At 45.0% G+C, this 26,234-nt stretch overlaps 2 protein-coding genes across 2 annotated transcripts; one reads left to right on the top strand and one right to left on the bottom strand.

The window, feature by feature from the left end:
- Nucleotides 1-1,891: 1,891 nt before the first annotated feature.
- sdhaf3 (succinate dehydrogenase complex assembly factor 3) lies at nt 1,892-16,710 on the bottom strand. Its single transcript, XM_070922125.1, has 2 exons — nt 16,371-16,710; nt 1,892-2,343 (listed from the first exon to the last, which is right to left on the bottom strand). Exons 1-2 carry the CDS (start codon nt 16,545-16,547, stop codon nt 2,149-2,151), a joined length of 372 nt encoding a protein of 123 aa, XP_070778226.1. The 5' UTR covers nt 16,548-16,710; the 3' UTR covers nt 1,892-2,148.
- Nucleotides 16,711-19,202: 2,492 nt separating this feature from the next.
- Nucleotides 19,203-23,106, top strand: c1galt1a (core 1 synthase, glycoprotein-N-acetylgalactosamine 3-beta-galactosyltransferase 1a). The gene is made up of 3 exons (XM_070922066.1): nt 19,203-19,347; nt 21,658-22,322; nt 22,873-23,106. The coding sequence occupies exons 1-3, from the start codon at nt 19,203-19,205 to the stop codon at nt 23,035-23,037; spliced, it is 975 nt and encodes a 324-aa protein (XP_070778167.1). The 3' UTR covers nt 23,038-23,106.
- Nucleotides 23,107-26,234: the final 3,128 nt, after the last annotated feature.

Below are 26,234 nucleotides of genomic sequence, written 5' to 3'. Positions count from 1 at the left end.
TTCCCCAGGCGACACCCTGCTGCCGCCGCCGCCACCAGAGCCGCCCCGTTACTCAGGCGGACTTTTCCTTGAAGATTGACTCCTCAAGGGCCAAGGGAAAAACGGTTAACAACAACGAACACTCCACCAGGAGTTGCAGCATTAATAGATGAAAGTCACCTTTTCGGTTCGTTGAATGGTGAAAGTCCGTACCTTACCCAGAATGCACTGCAATGTTCCCTAATTTTCCTCCGTGCGGTGCGCAATAGAGAATCATATGTAAGTTTTTATCATCATTCAAGTGCGCCCCCTTTTCACCCTCTGCTCCACCGTAAGTAGCCACACATGGTGCCGATAATTACCAAGTGCCACGAGGAAGTGATGGAGGTCATGTTAAACAATTAGTGAAAGCACCGCCTTGCTTATTATCCCTCAATCAATTACAGCCCGGCTGATATTCATCACTGATTGAATGCAGAGATTGGACTGGATGCACTCTGTGGTTGTCAGAAGGGAATTTACAGATCATGCCATGACATACAGTATATCACAAATACAGATTTTTAATTTTGTAGGACTGGTGTAGGACTTTAGCAAGGCCTCTTTTAAAACGCAGCTTGTGGGCAAGAAACATTTGCCTCACTGCGTTTTCAAACCACTTCAATCGTGCCCCCCCCCCCCCCCCCCCGCCATCTTGCCGTCTCTCCTATCCAGTGCTCACTGGGAGAGATGAGACACCTGCTGCCCTTAAAGGCGCTTTTTCGGACGGAGAATGTGTGCCATCGCTGGCTTCTCTGACGGCTTTCTGACACTCATATAAATGTTTGTTATGGCTTTATTGAAACATGATTGGGCCGTTACGGAAAGAGTCACGATACTCACGCCACACTCGGCGCTCCAGAGGGGAGTTGAAAAGTAATAATACGAAGCAAGAGGTTCCCCCGACACGGGCATCAGTGATGGATTTTAAAATAAATTTTGTGTCCGACGCCTTGCTACAATGCATACACGCACACAAATGTGTGTATATGTTTACATCATAGGATGGACTACATGACATCATAAGCCCCGCCCCCTCCATGTGAGCCGATGGGGCATGGGCCAAACTAAAAAGTTCTTATCTGTTTGTTCAAGGGTTTGTTTTCTGATCAGTTTGGTGCTATAGAAACTGGGTGCCATGTCACGACTGACGGCCGTGATTGACCTTAAAGTTTCTAAAACGTGTTAGCGGTCATGTTCTACGGAAATCGTACTAAATCTGACCGAGGAAGACTTGTGACTTACACGTAAAAAAAAAAAAAAAAAAGAAGCGACACAGGCGCTCGTTCGGACACGAGACCAACATGTAAAATTGCACTTACATTTAGGTGCACGTCTGAAAATAGGTGGAAAAATGATGGCTCAATGACTACATCTCCAGGAAGCGTCAAAGGACGACAACAACAACAACAACACCTATCAGAGCAGAAACTGAGATGTCAGTGGGAGGCAGGGGTTCGGAGCAGTACTATATTTGGAACAGATGCAGGACAAAGGACCCTCGGCGGCCCGTCGCTCCATTTGTGCAGCGCGATGCCCCGATTACTGTTTATTCCCGGAGAAATCACTGTGCCGTCTGAACTCTGTGGGAGGCAATCGGCGCATCAACAACCACGAGTTGACTTTAATAGCAGCTCTAGCATCCCTCCCTGGCTTTTGTGCGTTCATATTTTCATATGAATAATGGAGGGCTTCACCCCCCACCCCCACCCCCCCACCCCTGACAACGCCGATCATTGCCGCCGAGGCTGAAAGGAGGCATGGCTGATGTGGGCTTCCGGGTGCATCTGCCCGAGGAGACACATCTCGGTGCCTTTCCTACCCGGCTGCGACCTCGCAATTGTATTCATGCAAAGGAAGTTGACAAAAGGAAACCAATTATTAGTGCCGCCTTAATGCTCCTGGGGAGGAGCAGGAGGAACCTCTCTTTATTGTCACAGCAAAAGAGACGAGCACAGGAACACAGAGATATTGCACAGCACTTTAATATTGTCAAATATTCTTAAAAGCCTCTACTCGGCCTTTGAGCACCACTCTTCGTCTGAAGCACTCTGAGGTAATATATTAGCGGCCTGAATTCATCGCTGCCTCTTCCTTTGCCCGAGCAGATTTCTGCGGGCCGCCGCCGCCTCACTTGCTGTCCTCCTGGATGTCAAACTGTCTCTTGGGTTTGGTGGACTCCAGCATGAGTTCGTACAGCTGGCCCATCTGTTCTTCCTGGAAGTTGCCGAGTTTCCCGTCCGACAGGTTGGCCCCGAACTTGACTGAGCCCAGTCCCTCTGCCGCCGACTCCAGTACCTGAGTCTGCAGGGTGTCCTTGTAGTTCTGCGGGGGGGGGGGGGGGGACAGAGACGAGAGACCAGGAATAGCAGCAGCGTTTAGCACCTGGTCTTCCACTCCATCTCCACTTTCAGATTCATTTAACACATCACGCAGTGTGACTTGGGCAACATATGGTTCAGGATGGATATGCAATAAAATGTCACCACAAAAATGGAAGTGAGAGTTTGGGCAGCCTTTATTAAAAGAATAGGTAATAGGCTGTGATATTCTTCTTTTTCTTTTTGTAAACAAATCCCACGTGCAGACTAAACCAACGATGAATGGGTCCCACTAACAAGCATTGTGTGTATATGTATCTTATATATCACTGAAAATAGTCCCCAACCAAAGCACTATTTCCTCCTGTTTGATTAAAATTTGATTAAAAAAACTAAAGTGGCCAGCTGTTTTTTTTCGGAAATTACTGAAACTATATGTGAAAATGAAACTTTATATTTTTGAGTCTTCAGTTTCATGGCTTCAGTGGAAACCAACAGGCTGGGGGGGGGGGGGGGGGGGGGGCGACTGGCGCAGACGGGGCAGGGGGAAAGTCGGAAAGTTTTGATAAGCAGACTTTTGCATTGTTGACAACCGAGAAATATAGAAAAACACCAGCTTTATCCTTAAATATTTAACCGAGCGTGCCTAAACATTGCCATAAAAATGTTAACTTTGGAAGAAAACTCATTTAGAAAGTGAAACTGTATGTTTGGGAGCAGTTTTTAAAGATTTATGTCAGCAGAAACCAACAGACTTGTGGGCTGTGTACTACAGGCGGGGTAGGCAAGTCAGAAAAGATTGAGAGACGGACTAACACATTGACGGTTTGGTCTTTTTAAGAGCTGGTTGCCGTTCTTTAATAGTCATTAATATAGGGCCTACTTATTCAGTCACAGTCATATGTCACTTGCATTGTTGTTTTATTTCGTTATTGTCTTTAAAAGGCTGCACTGTCATTTTTGTTCCATAATCTGTGGTCTATCTGTTAAATTGTTGCAAGATGTTGAAATTTATATTAAAGGCCATGACAACTTAGATATTGCAGAAAGTGAGATCTCCATGTTTGGCAAGATAGTCTTAGAACTTATAGGAAGGCCCTCTGTAAAGCCAGAGCAGCCTATTACTCAACATTAATAGAAGAGAACAAGAACAACCCCAGGTTTCTCTTCAGCACTGTAGCCAGGCTGACAGAGAGTCACAGCACTATGGAGCCATGTATTCCTATAACCCTCAGCAGTAATGACTTCATGAGCTTCTTTAATGATACAATTCTAACTATCAGAGACAGAATTGATCACCTCCTGTCTTCAGGTGGTATCTTACCTTCAAACACAGGAATCTCAGAAACAGCTGTAAAAACCTGATGTATATTTAGATTGCTTTTCTCCCATTGACCTTCACCAAATTACTAAAACCATCTCTACATCTAAGCCATCAACTTGTCTCTTAGACCCCATCCCAACCTGGCTGCTCAAAGAGGTTTTACCGTTAGTCAGCACTTCTTTACTAGACATGATCAATCTGTCTTTATTAACAGGCTACGTACCACAGTCCTTTAAAGTTGCTGTAATTAAACCTCTTCTTAAAAAGCCCACTCTTGATCCAGAGGTTTTAGCCAACTATAGACCTATATCTAACCTCCCCTTTCTCTCCAAGATCCTTGAGAAAGCAGTCGCCAACCAGCTGTGTGACTTTCTACATGACAATAAGTTGCTTGAGGACTTTCAGTCAGGTTTCAGAGCTCATCATAGCACAGAGATAGCACTGGTGAAAGTTACAAATGACCTTCTAACTGCATCAGACAAGGGACTTGTCTCTATACTTGTTTTGTCAGATCTTAGTGCTGCATTCCACACCATTGACCATCATATCCTATTACAGAGACTGGAACATTTAATTGGCATCAAAGGAACCGCACTAAGCTGGTTTAAGTTGTATTCATCAGGTGGATCTCAGTTTGTACATGTTAACGATGAATCCTCCATGTACGCCAAAGTCTGTCATGGAGTTCCACAAGGTTCTGTGCTTGGACCAATACTATTCACCTTATATATGCTTCCTTTAGGGGATATTATTAGAAAACACTCCATACATTTTCATTGCTATGTGGATGATACCCAGCTATATTTATCGATCAAGCCAGAAGAGCCTCATCAGTTAGCCAAGCTCCAAGCATGCCTTAAGGACATAAAGACCTGGATGACCTGCAATTATCTGATGTTGAACTCGGACAAGACAGAAGTTATTGTTCTCGGCCCTGAACACCTCAGAAACACAGTATCTAAGGATATTGTTACCCTAGATGGCATTGCCCTGGCCTCCAGCGCCACCGTGAGGAATCTCGGAGTTGTCTTTGATCAGGACATGTCCTTTAACTCCCACGTAAAACAAACTTCAAGGACTGCCTTCTTTCACCTCCGTAACATCGCAAAAATCAGGAAGATCCTGTCTCAAACAGATGCAGAAAAATTAGTCCATGCATTTGTCACGTCTAGGCTGGATTATTGCAATTCCTTATTATCAGGCTGTCCCAATAAGTCCCTGAGGACTCTCCAGCTGATCCAGAATGCTGCAGCACGTGTACTGACAGGAACCAGGAAAAGAGATCATATTTCTCCTGTATTAGCTTCTCTGCACTGGCTCCCTGTAAAATCTAGAATAGAGTTTAAAATCCTTCTCCTGACTTACAAAGCTCTTACTGGTCAGGCACCATCATATCTTAAAGAGCTCATAGTACCCTATTACCCCACTAGAGCACTCCGCTCCCAGAGTGCAGGGTTGCTTGTGGTTCCTAGAGTCTCCAAAAGCAGAACAGGAGCCAGAGCCTTCAGCTATCAAGCTCCTCTCCTGTGGAATCGGCTCCCAGTTTGGGTCCGGGAGGCAGACACACTCTCTACTTTTAAGAGTAGGCTTAAAACTTTGCTTTTTGATAACGCTTATAGTTAAGGGCTGGCTCAGGTCCTGCCTGGACCAGCCCCCTAGTTATGCTGCTATAGGCCTAGACTGCTGGGGGACTTCCCATGATGCACTGAGCTTTCCTCCTCTCCCTCTCCATCTTTACACATTCATGTCCCTCTAATGCATGTTACTAACTTTATTTCTTCCCCGGAGTTTCTTTGTGCTTTGTCGTCTCGCAGGTTGCTGTGGATCGTGGTCCTGGTACGCCTGGGTGCTGCCGCCATGGGCCTGCCTGACTCTCATCACTACAGTTATTATGTTTAGTCGTAGTTCTGTCACTATTAAAGCTGCTATTATTAATCTCAGCTAGTATTACAGCTGTAACTACTATTATCAGTCACATTTCCAGTATTATTATAACTATAGCTGCTATTTCTACTGCTGGTGCTGCCATACATCTCTGCCTGTCTGCCTGTCTCTCCCCCTCTCTCTTTCTCCCTCTCTCTCTCAAACTCAACCGGTCAAAGCAGATGACCCCCCCACCTAGAGTCTGGTTCTGCTCGAGGTTTCTGCCTCTTAAAAGGAAGTTTTTCCTCGCCACTGTCGCCATAGTCCTTGCTCATGGTGGGAACTGTTGGGTCTCTGTAATAACATGACATAATGTGTTGTTTGATTATAAAGCAGGTCTGGGTGCTGTATAAATACTGTGAAAGCATCGAAACATAGCCCCGTATTTAGACACTGGGCCTTTTAAAACGAGCCATCGGGACTGCCGTAAGGTTGTGATATCACAACTATACAGTCGGCACAGTCAGCCACGCCCCCCAGCAGGTCATCTACTCCACTCCAATCACAGCACCACCCACCAAGTACAGGGATGCTCATCCACCCGCTCAGTCTGTCTAAGTTATTGGACGGCTCTTCATTTCCTGATGGCCAAGACGGCTTTACTTGTTGCTAAAAACACACAAACTACTGCTATCTTTAGCTGTCGTTAGCTAGTTAGCGCAGTCAGCCGTGAAGCTAGCGGTCCGACTGCGTTCAGAAGCACTGGGTGCTGCCCCTCCGTAGGCTTCTAGCAGTTGGCCAATCAGAACAAAGAGGGCTTTTAGGGAGGGGGGCCTTAAAGAGACAGGCGCTAAAATGGCTTGTTTCAGACAGAGGGGTGAACTGAGGGCCAGTAGAAGATAAATCAGGACTTTTTGAATCATGCTAAGCTACTCTAGTGGAGTCCCAGAATAAAAATATAGAGCTGAAATGAACGTAATATGGGACCTTTAACTATTTCCCTAAAACATTAAAATACTCAAGACTAAGCAACATCAAAGTTAAAAAAAAAACAACAAAAAAAACAAAACAACTTATATTATCTATTAAGAGTTTAACACTCCTGATTGGTGCATGGGAGTACTATATGTGCCATCACCTTTTTCTAAGAGAGCCCTGCCCACTTCATTACCGAGATCTGGGAACACGACGACATTGCTACAACAAAATTCGGCGGGGCGAGAAATTAATAATCAGATATGATGTCTGGCTTACGCCTAACCTCGGTGACGTTCGTCAAGCTTTATTACTTCACTCTTTCCTTTTGAGGTCAGACAGATGTTCTTAGAAGAAAAGCATTTTCTGTGACAGATGTAGCAGAGCCACGCTGGCGTCACATTTTTAATTCTCACCCGAGTGTATTACAACATGGTCATGTTCTTCAATTTGCAGCACTGGTATAAATCAGGGCCAATCGCTCCACATCGATCCCCATCTTCTGACAAAACGAACGGTCTAGTTAACCCCGGCCCGACGTGCGATGAGTCAAAAGCTGTCAGTGCTGTGATATGAATCATCCACGGCCACCTCCACGCGTTCCGCTTCTGAAAAGCCATCCATCATTCGAACAAAAAGAGCACGCGGCGAATTGTCTGGTGTTTGCCCATTCACAAAGCATCTTTGCAGGTTTTTGGAACGCGCTCACTGTAGGAATCGACGACCCATTTGTCTGAGAGCCCCCCCCCCCCCCCCCCCCGCCACATAATGTGATTACGTTGAACATTTGCCAAAGGGAAAATAAAGTTCTCTGAGGCAGGAGGGCTACAGCTTAAAGGAATAATTTGGCACACTTTTTAAGGACATATTGGAAAAGTCTAGATGAGTAAACGCGTATGGTCCTCTCTCACTCTTATTGCCTCTGGATCCGTAACATTTAACAGTTAACGTGTATTGAGGCATGTTAAGGCTTCTGGTAACATCATCGCTACATCTGACGAATCCTAAAAGGAAAAGAATCACGTAGTCTGTTTGGACGGTCATGGTAGGACAGTGTCCTTTTAATGGGCCGTTCTTTTCTTTGGTCTGAACCACAACTTAATCTGAATACATTTTTGTATTTGGTTTGCGTAGGCTCACCAGTCAGACGCAAATGTGTCCAGGACACGGCTGGATCCGGGCATATTCTAAGGGATCGGTATCTGCTAAAGCTGAGCAAAGTCTAATCCTTTCTTTGCTGTACTCTACTGTAAGGACTGAGGCCGTTTTTTCACATGGGGTACGACTGATTCGTGCCGATTGCCGATTGAGTACGATTGCCCCCCTCTCTCCACTCCCCTGCCGGTCAGCTTTCACATTGTTCTGTACCCGAGTACACTTGATCCACACTCTGTAGCAGTTGGTGGCAGTAGTGCACCATAGCCTTGTTTCCAACCGCTACAACACATCAAGAAGAAGAAGAAGAAGAAGAAGAAGAGTACACTTGCGTCATCAACTACGCACATTTGTTGATGTTGTACTATGAGCACTATGCCTACTATTATTGCTACTGTGGAGACATTGTCAAGAACGACCCGCTCGCCTTCCTTCCTACTTTATCAGCCGTGGCCGTGCAGTTCAGAGGGGGAGATCGGCGCGACCCGGACGGTACAGTCGAATGGTTACGGCGTCACGTTCTAAACAGCAGTCTACTTCTGTGTTTTGGTGACCCGCAAATTGGACTTTGGGGTAGACGCGTTCTCTGATCCGGGCCCTGATTTTGGGCTGTATAAATAAAACCGACTTGACCTTTACCAGCACAAGCAGTGCTTCAGTCAAAGACGACCTTGTCAAAACGTTGGTTTCTTATTCAAATGAATGAATTCATCACAGCTGCGAGAGTGTGTGGCCTCACATTTTATGTATCCTTTGGCGAGTGCAGCTTGGGGTCAAACTTGAACACATTTGGGCTCTCAGTGTGCTCTGCAATCATGTCAGCATCTCTTCCTAGTCTTTTTTTTCCCCCTGTTTCCCTCTCTGTCTCTTTGGGGAGCGCTGGTTTGGCCCAACAGAGCCGATTTATTAGGAGCGGAGAACTCCCATGGGTGCCGCTGAAATAAACGGATTAGACACTGAACACTCTGCGCTTGTAATTTCATTTTGACTCTCGCTCCTCGTCTGTTCCCTCTCCTCTGTGCTTTTTTTCCTGAGGAAGCGGAAATGCAGCGGAGACTCGCCTTCCTTTTGATGGGTTTGAGTTGGGTTGGGTTGTGTTGTGTGAGCTCTGCTGTACTCATTGCATAATGCAGTTTGACGTGCTCTCAACAGCTGTCAGATTGGTGCAAATGATACATTTCATTTATATTTTGGGGATTAATGTGGTGTGTGATTGGACCCCACAAAGAATAGCCTCCAATGTGATGAAGCTAATGGAGATCCTGACAGGTGAAATGATTTTACATGTGTATTTTGCATGTAAATGAAACGCCTCAACCTGCGTCAGGACTTCAAACGTCTGAATAAACTCTGACCGCATGGATACGCGGACCCCCTGGATTGATCGAAATGGACCATGAACCGGCCTGTGGCCCGATTCTAAAGTTACAAGACGGTTGACTGAAGCTTTGATGCTAATTCTGCACCGCGTCTCAACAGGTCAAAGGTCAACGCGAGACTCTCACGTTCCGAGAGTAACGTTAGCGTAGTGCTGCTTGCGAGCTGAAAACAAAACATCTCAAGTATTTCAAGCTGTTGGAAATGATACGTAGCTGAACGTCGCTTGTTACAAGAACTTGTCGTCAGTCAATACTTGGGATTCCATGGTCTTAAATATACACCTTAAATCTTAAATATATACAGTATCTATTCGAAGGTAAGCAATGCTGCTTTTATAGAATTATTCATTTATAATGGAAAATGAATGCCTACATTAAAACAAATGTTAAGAACTGTATCGGATTGCACCGAATTGTGTACTTGTCTGTATTAAAATGTATCGTCTCTGAATCGTATCGTAGCCCATGTATCTAGATAAGTATCGGATACTCTTATAATATGTACACATGTGTATCTACATATAAACATGGACGTTTCCTATACCTTTCAGTTCAGCAAGTCCAAAAATGACCACATGCATCGCGATTACGTTGTTGGTGTATATGTTAACGAACCTGTGTAACGTGGGAAACTTCTAGACCGTGGGAAACTTTTACAATTGTTTTTTTGGTATGGATTAAACAAGCCAGATAAAGCGTGTTAATTAGAACAAGCGGGGGAGTTCGACGGCCTGCAACCTCCATTCTGCTCTCAAGGATCACCGGCACAGTGCTTCAACGCAACCGAACTCGCGATACAGTTGTTCTCGTTTACATATTTTTCTGTTTCTGTTGTCAGGTAATAGGAAACGAGTGTGAAATGTGATCGCAGCTCATAAAACACTATGTTGACAGTCAACATAGTATGGATTGACATTCAAAGTGGGTGATCGCAGAGAAGGTTGCCGTGTTAGCCAAAGCGTCCGTTACCACATAGCTAGCCGTACGAGTACTTAACGTCAAACTACATTAGAAACGGTTCTGGAGCGCTCCCCGTCTCCACTGAGCACAGCCGGAACGCAACGCAGCCAGATGCGATGTACATTTGGTGTCACAGAGTAGCTGGTAGGCAGATTATGTTACCGCTGGACAGAGCCGGCTAGCCTTTTCTCCACGTTAACCAGTCTTTATGCTAAGCTAAGATAACTTCAAAGAGAGTGTTACTGGGTTTCTAATCTAATCTCTCAGTTTAAGCATATTTCTCAAAATGTCTTGAGTACTTGAGTGCCTGGAAATTAATGTTTAATGTCCCACCCTGTACCCATGGATGATAGCAAACAGTTTTTTGTTTTTTTTAATTACTTCTTCCACCTCCGCACCACCACTGAATGTGGGTAGATATTACCAGAAGTGTTACTGTTATCATTCTTTTTCATAATGTAACATTCCGAGTTGCACCGCCATATCAAGACACATAGCACATCATCAATGTGCCCTGTTTGGCCCCAACACTAAGACTAAACCTGGCGGTGTGCACGGAGCTATTGATGCGGCCCAAACAATATAAACAATTGCCAACTGCAGCTCTTGGGGGGGGGGGGGGGGGGGGGGGGGGCGTTAATTATTTTCACAGGCAGGATGATGGCAAATTTGAAACAGTGAATGTCAAACAGTTCACAAAGTCTACGAAGAAAATGAGGGGGCCCCCCCCAATATCCAAACTGACAAGCGAGGCTGTACGGCAGAAGATGCCTCTTCCTAGCCGAGCCTGGCTCACCTGCTTCTGAAGCCCCTGGCACCTTTGAGGCAGCATCCGACCCGGCTACAAAAACCCACCAGCCAAAGCTAAAGACGTTCCTGACGTGCACACTGGCTGGCTGTCGCTGGTTTAACATGATTCTCTCTACATGAGTTAAAGTAGCTGCTCATCTGTGGCATTTACAGTTTTGGCCTGTTTTGGCGTTTCTATTTATGAAGCACTTTGTTGCGCTGTGTCTATTTTCTGACTTGCAAAACATAACTTCTCTCAAAAGTGAAAGTTTTACGAGAATTTTATTACATGCAATACCTGTTATCTTAATTAGAGTTATTTTATACAGTCTGTGATTTAATGGGACGGAACTGAGGACTTGTTTCAGACTTACAGAATTAAGTGGCTACGCTACTGATTTCGATGACTACGTTTCTGCAAAAAGCTAATATTGGCCGATATCAAGTAACTCTAGTTTGGTACACAGTTTTTTTTTTTTTCCTACTTTACACTCAAACTCTTTCTGCCTACTTATACGGTGCATTCAGAAAGTATTCAGACACTTTCACTTTTGCCATGTTGCAGCCTTATGCTATTCATTTTTGCCCTTCATCAATCTACACTCAATAAACCTTAGTGGCAAAGTGAAAACAGGATTTTAGAAACGTTTGCAAATGTATTAAAAAGAAAAAAACTGAAATATCACATTGACAGGGGCAAGTATTCAGGCCCTTAAAGAGTAGAACCCGGTATTTTTAAACCTGGGCCCAATTTTTATATATTTTGGGGTCTAAATGACTAATAGGTACAAAAACGTTTTGGAACTGTGTCCAGTAGATCGCCTCAGCCGGCAGCCTGCAATGGCTGCGACGTAACCAGAAACAGAAGTATCGCTCTGAAATCTCGTGAGAGGTGAGTTGTTGCAGAAAGGCAACAGCGTTTCTGGTTAAACAAAAGAAAGGATCTTACTCTTTAGCAAAGAGGTCTGTCTCTGTAAGGATTCTTTCCATAATGTAATGCAGACACTTCTGAGGCAAAAACAAGCACTTTTAGTGGACGTACTTTTGACCGGCGCGGTTGCCCACAAGGGTTACGTTGTAGCCTGCTGCCGGCTGAGGCGATCTACTGGACCGATTTCAAACCTTTTTGTACCCGTTAGTCATTTAGACCCCAAACTATGTAAAAACAGGGCCCAGGTTTAAAAAGACTAGAATCAGCCTTTAACTCAGTACTTAGTTGAAGCGCCTTTGGCAGTGATTACAGCCTCGAGTCTTCTTGGGTATGACACAATAAGCTTTGCACACCAGGATTTTCTGCCATTCTTCTCTGCAGACCCTCTCAAACTCTGTCAGGTTGGATGGGGACCGTCGGTGGGCAGCCATTTTCAGATCTCTCAAGAAATGTTGGGCCCTGGCAGGGCCAATCAAGGATATTCACAGAGTTGTCCCTAAGCCACTCCTGTTGGAAGGTGAACCTTTGGCACAGTCTGAGGCCCTGAGTGCTCTGGACCAGGTTTTCTTTAAGGATATCTCTGTATTTTGCTCCGTTCAGCTTTCCCTCAACCTTGCCCAGTCACCCAGTCCTGCCACTGAAAAATACCCCACAGCATGATGATGCAGTTCGCAGGAGATGAGTGGTGCCTCAATCTTGGTTTCAGCGGACCAGATAATCTTGTTTCTCACAGTCTGAGAGTCCTTTAGTTGTGTCTTTCACTGAGGAGAGACTTCCGTCTGCCCACTCTGCCATAAAGCCCATACCGGTGGAGTCTTGCAGTGATGGTTGTCCTTTCTGGAAGTTTCTCCCATCTCCATACAGGATCTCTGGGGCTCAACCAGAGTGACCAATGAGTTATTTATCACATTCTCCTCCAGTTGCTCAGCTTGGCCAGGCGGTTAGCCCTAGGAAGAGTCCTGGTGTTTCCAAGCGTCTTCCGTTTCCGAATTATGGAAAACCTCTGGGCCCTTGGCGACCTTCAATGCGGCAGAAATGTTTGTAGCCTTCAGCCGCCAGATCTGTGCCTCAACACAATCCTGACTCGGAGCTCTGCGGGCAGTTCCTCGGACCTCGTGGCTTGGTTTTGTGCAGTGTGCTTTTCCAAATCATGTCCATTCAATTCAATGTACTACAGGTGGACTCCAATCAAGGTGTAGGAACGTCTTAAAGATGATCAAGAGAAACGGGAAGGAGCTAAATTTCATAGCAAAAGGTCGGATTATTTGTCAATGTGATATTTCAGTCTTTTCTTTTTCCACTAAAAACTGTGTGGGCTATCTCATAATATTATATTTAGTAATAAGGTTATCATTAATATATTTTCAATTCTTAAAATTTCTTTTGTCCTTGGATCCCAACAGCTGCTGCTCTTTCTGCAGCCCTTTTTTTTTTTCAGCTCACTTTCAAAATTTAGAAAAAGGATTCTCTTGGCCTTAGACCAGGGTCCATTAAAACAAAAAGCTATTAAAGCTCTTGCCATGAGAGTATCTGTCTGCACTGGGCCAGCAGTCCAGCTCAGGTGTTTTTCACACCAATTTATTGTGGACAACTTAGGCTTTGGTTTTATTTTTTTGGTTGGGCTAGATGATACAGCAATTAGACAGGGACCTTATTGTCATTTTTATGTACATTTCCAAGCCAACCCAGACACGGATGCCTCCCAGCGGTTTCGGTCCAATTAAGTTTCCCTAGAAATGTTTCCATTTGAAATACGGCCAAAGCAGTGTGTAAATACGGCAATAGCCACTCGCTCCCTGATTGGGACCAATTCAAATGGACTCCGGGTTTGAAAACAATGCATACTGATATGCTGCGGCGTAATGAAAGTGACTGCCTCGTCCCCGGTGGCCTCGCAGCTACTGCAATGACAAAGAGACCTCTCAGGATTCCAGCTGCAATCACCATCTACTTCATTAGAGAAATTACCTGCAGATGGGTGATTTACCATCCCCCAGCCGTGCGTAATTGTGCTAGAAAGCATTGGCTCTCCCCCATAGTGACGAGCGTACTCTTATGGGTAACATTATTTTGGGAACTAAAGCACTTGGGACATCAGCAAATATACGGAACCCGCCATCAGCACATAAATCCAGGTCCATCTACCGAGGCTGGCGTCGGGCTTATATTACTGACTCTCACAGTCACTATGGACTAAGTGTAACCAGAGTGAGGTTTCTCCCAGGCTACTGCAAGCTTTTACATCAGATATACTGTAGCTATATATCGCCAGAAGAAAATGGTATAGTTTTCGTTTTATTGTCATCATTATTGCAGTAACCCAAAACAAACACAGGGGGCAGGCAATACACACCACTGGACTAGACCAGTTGCCGATTCAAGAAAGGTCCATTTCTACACGCGTTTTATACTATGTTATTCATGTATTATTTCATTGTGTCCTATGATATTTCAATGTGGCGGAAAGCTCTGGAAAATTCCCAGTAATTGGGCCTCGTACTAAGAACTGTCTGTCAAACTACTATTTCCAACACCAACTTTCCAGCTCAAACTTTCACTGTTCGCATAACAAGAAGATATTGGCCAAGATTATCTGACTATGAAATGTACAGGATTTATTTAATAGGGGGGTGGGCTTGGCCCTGCCTTAAAAAGGGACCATGCCAGTGTTTAAACAAGTTTTATATTGTTTATATTGTAATGAAATTGTTCAAAACTTGATGCAGTGTTTTACAATGTTTTGTTTGTGGTCCTGGAGAACCTGGGCCCTTTGTTAACAGCTCAAAAAACATACATCAAAATGTGTGTTTGATGCACTGCTGCATATGTAAAGGGAGTCTTGTCATGTCTGATAAATGTCCTCAAGTGATAGTCAGGGTCTGTTGGGCTTGAAGACTACAAGTTTGAAAATGACCCAGTCTACCTCTCGTACTGTGTCTGAGCTGGCGGTGGATTTCCATTATAACGTTACATAAACTTTCACTTATTTCACCTGAGCAGTCCACAAAAAGCTGTTTCTGAACACATCTGAGGCGAGAAATACCAACCAACCAACCAACCCAGCTACCGAATCTTCACTCATATTAGATCTACAAGGCCTCATTTAAAAACGAAAAAGGTTTGTACCTACTTTCATGTGGCAGGGGCGATAACACCTGCATGATTTATATACTTCTGCTTTCCTGGCCCGGGCACGCTGCAAAATAATTCGATTTGACACGTATCATACTGCGCACTGATAAGAAAAGCAGTGCGCTGTATGTGCTGCATGCTGCATTTGTCGGTAGCGTGTGGTAGGCGGGGATCCGAATACAGCCAATCTCTCTGGTTCTGCTGCATCGATTTCTATCCTTAAATAAATAAAACTGTCCATCGTTAGTCCGACAATTCTACTGGAGTGAAAGGCTAAACACTCTGTCTATCTGCGACTGCTGTTGTGACAGTAGTCCTCCCAGAAGTCCACTGCCATTTGAAACGCTTTGCTCATAAGGAGGCCCGGCTGAGCCCAAACACGCCATGCCACCGTCACTCTGCCGGATAATCTACTGCACATTTCTCTGTCCGCAAGTGACTTTTTGCTGTCCGCGCATCTCCAAATTTGACACGCAAAAACACACGTATTTGTTTTCCCAACTAAACTCGAGCAAATCCAGCTACTTTTCAAGCTAAATGAATCAGGTAAAAAAAGATGATGATGATGATGATCTTAGGCCAAGCCTGTATCAATATTTGCGCAAAAGCCAGCTATTTGTGAGTTCACAAGTATTATCGAGTAAGTATTAAGCAAGCACCTGTTGGCCAAAGATGAGCACACACTGTATGTCGGGAGAAGCTGGAGGCTCAACCCTCTGCCCGTCGCCATAAGTGAACTTATGCTGCCACCCGCCAGGCCGGTGGAGGAGCAGTTCGACACATCGGGAGGTCACATTTAGTTTAGGAGAGGAGAGGAGGTGTGTTGTGCCAGATTCAGCTACGAGCTCATCTCCGTCTGCAGTCCTTCGGGCAGGTAGACGCAAACGCCAGTGCTACCAATGCAAATTATCCTCCTAAGACCCAAGCTCTATCTTAATTTCTCTTTGCTATTTGGGCTTATTGGGACCTGATGAGTATAAAAACTAAGCATCATCTGTTGACATGATGTGGTTCCGCATACGGGGACAATTTTGAATTTCCATATAAGCAGAATTAAGTATTATGGTATAACCCAAAATGTGAGGTCTTAGGAGGTTAATACAAATAAAGCATAATGTCTGGAAAATGCCAGGGACAGATGGGTTACCTCACCGCTCGCTGAAGCTGCTCTGCCATCATGTGGCGGTGGGCTGTCATGACACTGGCAATGCAGAGGGAATGTCACGCCAAACCTCCTTTAAAATGTTCCTATTTGATGCGTCCTGATTACTACGCATGTGCACAAGCGTCGCAAAACGTGACTCGACGGATGTTAAATTATAAACAGAGTCTTGTGGTAAATGCGGGATGTAAATCCACTAATTATTAATCCACTTTAATTTACCTCAATTTACAACTTGCAACTTAAGCCAGTTGTGACAAGGGCATGACAAGAAGTTGCCCCACGTTCAGCAAACCTTTAAATTGAAGGGTTTTTGAATGGGATTTGGTTGGTGCCAACGTGCGAACGTGTAATGCTTTACCTCCCACTCTGTCATGAAGTTCTTCACCTCTTCGGGTGATGCGCTTTTGTGTCTTCTGAACTCGTCTTTCACATACTGGTCACCCAGGGCTCTCAGCTCTATAGGCAGGAACCGATGCAGGACCAGAATCCTCTTGTACATTGAGCGGACTTTGGAGACGTGAGCGGGAGCCGCCATGGCGTCGAGCGACGCTAGCCAACAGTTTCGAAGAGTGCGCCTTCAAATAACACTCCCTAACAGCTGTCGCGTAATGCACAAACAGTCACAGGCATAGCGGTGTTTAAGAGTAGATACGGCAGCATTCACAAGGACGGTTATTCAACACAGGTCCTTGTTTATCCCGGAAATTAGCCTTCTTCTTCTTCTTCTTCCGGTCGGCAAACTAGCTAACAGGCGCCTTTACCGCCACCTACTGGACTGGAGCAGCAACTTCAAAACTAAACTCCCTCAGCTAAACGTGTTTATATTCATTTTCCATGATGCCCTCAAACGCATATAGTTCCCATTGTTTCTCAGCACACATTCTGGCTGATTACAATGTGTATATAATCCACTTTTTTTTTAATTAAATGTTTGATTTTTGTCCTATCCTAAAATGAGAAGATTTTCCTCCGTCCAATTCCTGTCCAGCGTTCTTTCGAATGTTGTCTTCTTGTGTCATGGTGGGTTTTTTTTTTACCACACTCTTTGCATAATGACCTTTTATATGAGTTTTGATCTTTTTGATGAGCCTTACTTAATGGAGCCTGCGTATATTCCGAAGCCTTTCTGCCAGAAAGCCTTTCTGACCCGAAGCCTTTCTGCCAGAAAGCGTTGAAGTAATCGGGTGACACAGTATAAAGAGCGCCAAAGTCCATGTCGCAGGGAAGGTTGGGGAGGAAGGACGGGTCAAACACTGGACTTTCACCCAGGAGACTGCTGTTTGTGTCCCATGTCAAACCAAAAGTTAACGTTGACCTATTATCTATAGAAACCATGACCTCTAAATGATGAAATGAACATGTTAAATGTTCTTAATTGAAGAGACAGACCAACAGAATACCAACATGCTCTTCCATCTTTAATACCTTTTAAAGGGTCAGACTTTTCAGCTGACCCACAGTAAGTTAATCAGAACAAACATAATGAATTTACCACGAATACACATTTTTGACACAAACTGACCAGCGACCAGATGCGGGATCCGGTTGTTCAAAGCTGCTTTTGACTGCTTTGACGACGATTCAACTGAATTCATTCTTACTTTGCCACAGTAACAGTTCAGCAAATCGAGAGCAAAATGTCAATAAATGTATTTAAGCGACATGATTCAAGTGCGCTTTTGTTTTTATGACATTTTGATCCTGAATCCAGCCTTCAGCTTTGGACCAAAGCGATCCCAATCCTACTAAAAAGGTCTTGAACAACACAAACAGAGGGTTTCGATCCACATGAAACACCCGGATTGGATTACGTGATCCGATCCGTTTTCACGATTTGATCCAATCCGACAGCCGCGATCCAATCGGGTTTACTTTTGAACAACATGCCCCCCCCCCCCCCCCATGAAGCAGGCGTGGAGGGAGCAGGAACAGGCGAGCTGCCGGGCTGCAATGACACACCCAGCAGCACAGAAAGGCACACTGGGAACACAGAAGACAAAAGGAGGATGGGGTGGACACGGAGGGAAACACAATGGCGCAATGTGGTCGGCCTGATCGGCTTGCATTTCGTTGTGCAATGAATGCCCCTGTTTGCGTTGTATCAGGTTCGCCAAACATCTGTTGCACATGGCTCCTGGTCTGAAGGGGCGTGGACGTGAACTGATACTGTAGCAGGTTGTTTGATAATATCAGTGCCAACGCATTCCTGAATTCCTTTGTCCGAGCTTGCCGCTTGTCCGACTTCTAACTTCACGAAGTGTAAACGACGTTCTGGTGAATTCCAGTGGAGTTAAAATCGATTGATTTCTGTCATTTCAGTCAAACTACACGAACCACTGAAATCCCTCCCGTGACCCGGTGATTGTCAGCAAGTGAAGGCAAAACAACATGGACGCCATGTCGCCTGACAGCTAAGCACCGCCTCAAAAACAGTCAATACCTCCCAGTGCCAACAGCATTGGACAAGATTCTCAACGGGAGCGCTTGCAAACCTCGCTGCGTAATGCGCACGTTTATTCATTCACCTTTGACCTTCAGGTGACTTGGTCTTCTCCGGCTGTTTGACCGGACCTGTCCTCTGCCTGTTTATTTGAAAAAATAACTTTCACCTCCGGCAGAAGAATTTCAGTGGCCACAGACACACACACACACACACACACACACACACACACACACCAGGGCCAGTCCAGTCCAGGTCCATACGTGGGACATTGTTTGTATTTATTTCCATATATATTTTATACATTTCTTGTTACAAATTGTATTTTGTTCAGACTTGGCTGGGCCCCCCCCGGCCCCCCCCCCGCCCCCCCCGGGCCCCATCACAAAACGAGCCTTTCTTGTATTGTATTGTACTGTCACTCTCTTGTTTGCAGAGTTTGGTGACGTCGGGGTTTGGTTGTTTGTCTTCGCCTGAATCTGAACAATCAGAGGTGGAGTGGAAACACCTGTGTCGGGGGGGGGGTTGGGGGGGGACACTCTGAACTCTGCGTCCTCTGAAGGAAAAACAGTCGGGAGACCGCAGCTCGGGACTCATCCCCGACCAGCTCATTTAATTTAAGGGTTTTTATTGTCGAGCTTCTGCACCGGCAGCTGTGTGCGTTTAACGCGTCCTCTGTTTTCTTTTCTATTCGACATTTCCCCTGACAGGTAAAAACACAAAACTAACCCCCCCCCCCCTCCCAGGAGGATGAGGCACGTCACGTCTAACTTGATGTTCACCACCGGACTGATAATGGGATTCGTCTCTCTTCGCTGTCTGCTGGACTCTTCGACGGACCAGATGTCGTATTTTGTTCGGGATGTCAAGCACGGCTCGCAGCATGAGGACACGGGTAGGCATTGATTTCATTTGTATTGTATGTTTTTTTTTTTTTTTTTTTAAAGGCAGTAGTACTTCTCGGCGTCTACACAGTGTGACCGGCGCTCTGTGCTGCGTAATTACGCACTCTGCCTACAAGTCTCCATATCCAAAATAGTTAATTTTACCAAATGACTTCTTGAGTTCTGATATAGAGAAGTGATCTGGCTGTGGAAACGCCAGGGGCAGGTCCAGGACTTCATCATTCCCTATCCGGCAAAGTCTGATATGTGTTTTATATATGTATTGGACAATTTATTGGGGGGGGGGGGCGCCGCCGCCGCCGCCGCCGCCGCCGCCTGTATCGCCCACATTTTGTGAACTGTGTATATATTTATTATTATTATTTATTTAATATACTTGAACTCAGGCCCCTCTACAGTTAGGGGCTGCAAGATCATGTAATCTCAAATTTCAGTTTATAAATGCCACATAATTTGAATGGAGTCTTGTGGTGAACATGGTAAACATGAAGTACATTTAGGGCAGCAGTTTGTCGAAAGACTGTCGTATGGTTTCAAAGTGCTTAGACTTAGATTTTGCTTTCTGATCCACCATCTAGTCGATCGAGGAGGCCTGATTTTAACAAAAAGAACCATCATTCACAAACTGAAACTGTGATTGTCAGTCAGTGCCATCCTGCAAACCACTCGCTGTCGGAATAATTATGTAGAAGAATGTCTAAACAGTTTATGCCAGTACTTTAATTTAACAGAGGCTTCTTTTCTTGCGTCCCCCCCCCCCCCCCCACCCACCGTGCTAGGAGGGACTGAGAGGTGAGAAAAAGACACGAGAGATAAATGTGGATACAGTAAGTGAACTGGCCTTTAGTCAGTGCTGATTATAACTGGAGCAAACAGAGAGTATATATATATATATATATATATATCTCATCCTCATCGCTATTATTACATCTTTTAAAACAGTCATTAACAAGCAGTTTGTCATCCTTTTCTACTTTGATGCTGCCCATCTATTGTGTATTGCTTACAACCGGTTGGGTGATATTTCCTATAAACGGACAAAGTGTCGACCTTTCTGTCCGGTTAAAGATGGCGCCGCGGATGGCTGCCTCGGTCTGTTGGAGCGCCTTGTTTTGTCTGTAAACAGTGTTTTTTTTGTTACTGGAAACGGAGCGGACCAACCCGGACTCCTTAGTTGTTGTCCTCGGTGACTTTAACAAAGGTAATCTCAGACACGAACTCCCAAAATACAAACAGTTTATTAAATGCCCCACCAGGGAGGGGAACACTCTGGATCACTGTTACACCACAGTCAGTAACGCTTTTCACGCCGTCACCCGCGCTGCACTGGGACACTCCGACCACGACATGGTCCACCTGATTCCCGCATACAGGCAGAAATTAAAACTTTCTAAGCCTGTTGTGAGAACTTCGAAGAAGTGGACCAGTGAAGCTGCAGAGGACCTGGAGGCGTGTTTGGACTGTACTGACTGGGATGTTTTCAGGACTGCTACCAACAGTCTGGGTGAGTACACAGAGGCCCTGGTTCACAGCAAGACTGCGACAGCTGAGGCTGGAAAAGGAAGAGGCGTTTAAGAGTGGCAACAGAGCGGAGTTTAAGGAAGCCAAGTACAGGTTTAGCAAGGCGGTGAGGGAGTGGTGTGTTCACACGGTACCCTGAAAACGGTCATAATTGTTGGAGACATCGTTACCATCAGAATGTTTCATCACAGTATATCGTTAGAGGTCCCATGTTCGGCTAATTTCCAGCTCTATATTTGTATTCAGGGACTCCACCGGAGTAGCTTAGCATGATTCACAGTTTAAAAAAGTCCTTCTTTAGCGCCTGCCTCTATAAAGTCCCCCTCCCTCAAAGCCCACTTTCCTCTGATTGGCCAACTTTCGGAAGCCTACGGAAGGGCAGCACCCAGTGCCTCTGAACACAGTCGGGCCGCTAGCTTCATGGCTAACTGAGCTAACTAGCCAACGGCAGCTACAGATTATTTCAGCAACAAGTAAAGCCATCAAGAAATTAACCACTGTCCACAACTGAAAAAGCACTTTCTGCTGGACATACTGAACAACCTCCAAAAAACCGCAGAAGTAGTTCCGGGGGTATGGCTGTATAGTTGTGACATCACAACCTTGCAGAAGTTTAACGGCACAGTTTCTGAATACGGGCCTGTGTGCATTTCTGAGCGTTTTGATACGTTCACAATATGGGACCTTTTTGTGAAGTGAAATGCGTTGCTACTGGGACTCTGTACTGATGAACCTTATCTTACACCTAATGTCTGTTTTTTTTTTGTAAATACCTCCAGGCGAGAACAAGAGCTCAGCGGCTAATTCCTCCCACTCAACACGGATCCTGTGCTGGATCATGACGGGGCCCAAGAACTTGGAATCCCGAACCAAGCACATCAGGGAAACATGGGCCAAGCGCTGCAACAAAGTGCTGTACATGAGCTCCATCGAGACGGACTTCCCCACTGTGGCGCTGAACGTGAGCGAGGGAAGGGACAACCTGTACTGGAAGACCATCCGAGCCTTTCAGTACATCCACCAGCGCCACCTAGACGAGGCAGACTGGTTCCTGAAGGCGGATGACGACACATTCGTGGTCGTAGAGAATCTCCGCCACACCTTGTCCAAGTTTGATCCCGAGAAGCCGTTGTACCTGGGCAGAAGGTTCACCCCCTTCATCAGCCAAGGCTACATGAGTGGAGGAGCAGGTTATGTCCTCAGTAAGGAAGCGCTGAGAAGATTCGTCAAAGGGTTCAGCACCGGGGAATGTACCCACTTCTCTTCCATAGAGGACATGGCTCTGGGGAAATGTATGGAGACGATGAAGGTGGAGCCGGGAGACACCAGAGACGTGAAGGGGAGACAAACTTTTCATCCTTATCCTCCAGACAACTACCTGGTCCGGCAGCCCCCAAGACCGCGGCCGTGGTATCTGATTTACGACCACTATACTCCAACAGAGGTATGCAACGCAATACACTTAATTCCCGTTGAGAGTCTGGATTTAGACTGGTCTTACGAAATCTGAACAGTGTCTCAAGATGCCAGCAAGAAGCCCTTTATCCAATTCATATTGGCCAATAAAGAGGTGGAAAGTAAAGGCGTGGCGGTCAGGGTGGTGGCTGAAGTGTGTCTAATAAGGGAAACGTTTACTGCAGATCCGTGACACAATCTTTTCTTAACCATACCGACGAAGTCGCCGTGCACAGATGTTGTGGGAATAATTTAATGTCGGCATTAAACATTTGCAGAAAAACATAATCTGGGTTTTTCGGAGAATCATCCAACATCGACGCTCTTGTTGACAGTGGCCCTGTCAAGGGTGTGCTCGGGCGTGGTGCTGCTTTGAGCTAAAGTCGTGAAATAAGACAAAACGAAATGTCTAAATCCAGCCCTGCCGCGTACAGGTGCCCACGTACAGTATGTAAACCCAAACCCCAAACTGTATTTTTACTTGGCCACATATACAAGCAGGTTTTGAAGCCTTTTTTTTCCCCTCTTTGTCCCTCCAGGGTCCAGGCTGCTGCTCCGATTTCGTGGTGTCCTTTCACTACATTTTCGCCGTCCAGCTGTATGTTTTGGAGTACCTGACGTACCACCTGCGGCCATACGGATACAAATACAGATTCAACCCCGAGGAACAAACTGAATTCAACGCCACAACTAAGTCCACGTGAAACGCCGGCGTCCGCACCACAACCTCTGCACTAATTGGTGGAGGGGTAGAGGGTGTCAGCAGGTTTCAGAGCCAAGCTTAACTTATTTACCATAATATATTTAATTCTCTCAACATCATTTTTTTTTTTTTTTTTTTTTTTTATAACTTAAGGCTTGTCAGGTTCAGAGATGTGCTGACTCCCTCCAAGTGTTCCTGCCAAGGTCTGACTTCAACTGTGTTCATGATGTTTGGGGGGTGTGAGTGGGTCTGTTTTACTAAGCTGTCACTTATGTCACTGTGTGTAATAAGAAACGAAGGTTAAAATATTTTATGGTGCGTGCTTTCAATCTGTCTTTTTTTTTTTTTTTTATTATTTCGGTCTTTTACGACAATGCTACAAACTTATGCTGTATTTGAAGAAAGGCGTCTTTCTCTGGGAAAACATCTGTGTACATTCTGCAAAAAGCTTGACAGCAACAAGGGTGAATGGTCTCACGTCTATAGCGCTTTTCAACCTTCCTGGTCCTCCATAGCGCTTTACACTTCAGGTCTCATTCACACACCGACGGAGACCGAACTGCCGCGCAAGGTGCTTTGGGTCAACTTTAGGGTTCAGTGTTTGGCTCAAGGGACACGCCCAACCCGCTCTGCCCTGCTGTGCCTCCCGTGTGACAGTGTTAACCGCATTAACGTTGACCGATGGGGTTTATGGGGGAAATCTGGAGGAAGCTCCGGTGATATGGAGGTGGTTACTTTTTTTTTTAGCCACCTACAGAAAAGGCCAACTGATATAAATTAAAACAAAAAAAATCTAAAATATTGCAAAAAGTTGCATTGATTGGGAAAAAAAAAAAAAAAAGCTGGGATAACAGCCAATGGAAATGTATGTTTTGTTTTGTTTTTTAAATACAAATGATGTTATACTATGTGCTGCTTCCACATAATGTACTGTTAAATGCACATAGTACCATTAGTATGTGGTTTGGATCAAATGTGGCAGTGCAGGAACCCAGCAGGCCTGTGGTTTAAGATTAAGTGCATTACGCATAAAGCATATTGAGTGAATATTGCATACTATTGGTGCATGCAGTTCAGTACATGCTGCATAGGATTACATTATGGATTCGAGCAGAAGCTATGCGGCGCAACACCGGAAGAATGGCTTGAAAAACCAACACACGCATTTGAATATTCTGTCCACACTTCCACTTAGCTGTCATATTCTCTGACCAAGTTGTCACCGTGTGAATGACAAAGCTAGAATAATGAGACCGTTTTGAAAATACCAGTCACTCCAGGAAGTCGCCGCTCCCAGCCAAGAAGTAGTCCGGCATGAAAAAACCCAGCAACACAGGAATGACCGTTTCACACTCCAGTGTTTATATGGCCGTGTTATTGCCAGACAGATATGACAGTGGTGTCAATTTACTAATCTCTCTCTGTGGCAAAACAAACGTTTCTGATACATGGACACGTTTTGTTCAGCAAGATAATCTTCACTAATGAACACCACTTTGTTTTTTTTTTTTGAGGCGTAAATGGAATCTCCAGAAGTAAAAAGCTAACGTTAGGCTATAAAGGAACTCCACCACAGTCGCATGACTTCAACATCACCACCACTGAGCTTCACTTTGAAGAGACTATATATATATATATATATATATATATATAGACAGATAGATATAGAGTATAAACACAACGGGGCTGTGAAGGCGGACTAGTGAGTAGATGACTTTCCGTGTTTCGGCATGAAGACGTTTAATGTCCGCGACAACCTCTGTAGCCTCATTTAGCCGCTTGTTAGCAACCGACCTTTTTTAAAGACACGTAAAAGCTTCAAAATTCACGACTGGGGGGGGGGGGTATCTACTGACCTATTTTCTGTCGTAGAACAAAACGTTGAAATCTCTTCAGCTCGTGTTGACCACAGACCTTATTTCAGGCATCTAACCAGCAACCCACTGACTTCCAGACGAGGGGAACCGGAAGTGTAAAAATGCGAACTCGTTTCCGGGTTTTAGCTCTCGTTCCTGCAGCGCTCTCTACACGTGGCGTCCTGGTGGAACGAGGGACCTCCAGTTGCCTCTCTTTCTGTTTGTACTTTAAACAGTCTAAACACGTTCTTCAGAGGCCTCGGATCAGCAGGACTACATGCGCCAGCTGTGTGTACTCGATGTTGTACGTCATATCTCTGTGTTGCACTTTTGAAAAGCGTTCTTGAAATCAAGCTCTAGAAAGCGATCTTTAAGAAATTATATTTTATTTATTGGAACAAAAAAAAAAAAAAGAGTTCATTTTGATTAACTACCACGTTCTAAGTTTACAATTCCTTCTGGCGCTTTTTTTTTTTTTAACGGTGTTAAACAATAAAACAGTGATATTTTACAGTCAAGTGTGTCTCTTTCCTTACAACATTCATCACAACGTAGGTTAATAGATTTTGTTAAGGTGAACTAAAACAACTAGAGCTTAAGAAATGAACACTGAAGTAGCTACGACGTAACGTGAAAATACCAGGTTAAGAATACACAGTGTGTTAAGTCATCGCGATGCTCCTAAAGGCACCGCTGCTTCGTGGACAACACCTACAAACATCATACACAACGAGACAGATGTTACACGTCCATAAACTACATCTGTAACAACAGTACGTACAGTCGACTATATTCACACTGCAGGTGTTGAATGCCTCAATTCTGATGTTGTGCTCTGAGCTCTTCTCATGAAGTAGTTCACACTGCAATGTATGGCTGAACTGAGCAGATTTAGACACAACTGTACGTAATTCAGAAATGGGTTGCCATAGTAACAGACAAACAATGTATATGCTGCATAGTCTGTATAGTAAATATGAAGCTACAGCCAGGAGCTGGTTAGGTTAGCTTAGCTTAGCATAAAGGCTGGAGGGCTGCAGGGCAGCTAGCTTGGCTCTGTCTAAAGGTCACAAAAATGTACCTACCGGCACCTTTAAAGTTCACTTATTAACGCGTTCTCTCTTGTTTGTTTAATCTGTACGTCGCAGGGGTTGACGCGCCGGACTATTTCTTGGGCCGGACCAGTCGCCAAGGCAATCCGTGGACATTCCGGGACTGGTTTCTCCGTCCAGTGTGAAGACGAATTAGGGCTGAGTAAGTAACAACAATAGAAGGAAAGCGAAAGGGAAGATAAAATGATTTGCATCAGGGATGCTCCCGTCAGCTTGTACTGGTTTTGAGT

Source organism: Enoplosus armatus, chromosome 16 (genome assembly GCF_043641665.1).
Source record: "Enoplosus armatus isolate fEnoArm2 chromosome 16, fEnoArm2.hap1, whole genome shotgun sequence".
NCBI lineage: Eukaryota > Metazoa > Chordata > Actinopteri > Centrarchiformes > Enoplosidae > Enoplosus > Enoplosus armatus.
The sequence above is the reverse complement of the archived record's forward strand: the minus strand, read 5'-3'. Positions and strand labels throughout refer to the sequence as shown.

Bases quoted from the DNA above. Each gene is read 5' to 3' on its own strand.
- sdhaf3 (XM_070922125.1), bottom strand. From the start codon at position 16,547: ATGGCGGCTCCCGCTCACGTCTCCAAAGTCCGCTCAATGTACAAGAGG. The intron at 2,344-16,370 runs GTAAAGCATTAC...CCCCCCCCGCAG, and splicing joins ACTTCATGACAGAGTGGGAG to AACTACAAGGACACCCTGCA.
- c1galt1a (XM_070922066.1), top strand. From the start codon at position 19,203: ATGAGGCACGTCACGTCTAACTTGATGTTCACCACCGGACTGATAATG. The intron at 19,348-21,657 runs GTAGGCATTGAT...AAATACCTCCAG, and splicing joins CTCGCAGCATGAGGACACGG to GCGAGAACAAGAGCTCAGCG. The intron at 22,323-22,872 runs GTATGCAACGCA...TTGTCCCTCCAG, and splicing joins ACCACTATACTCCAACAGAG to GGTCCAGGCTGCTGCTCCGA.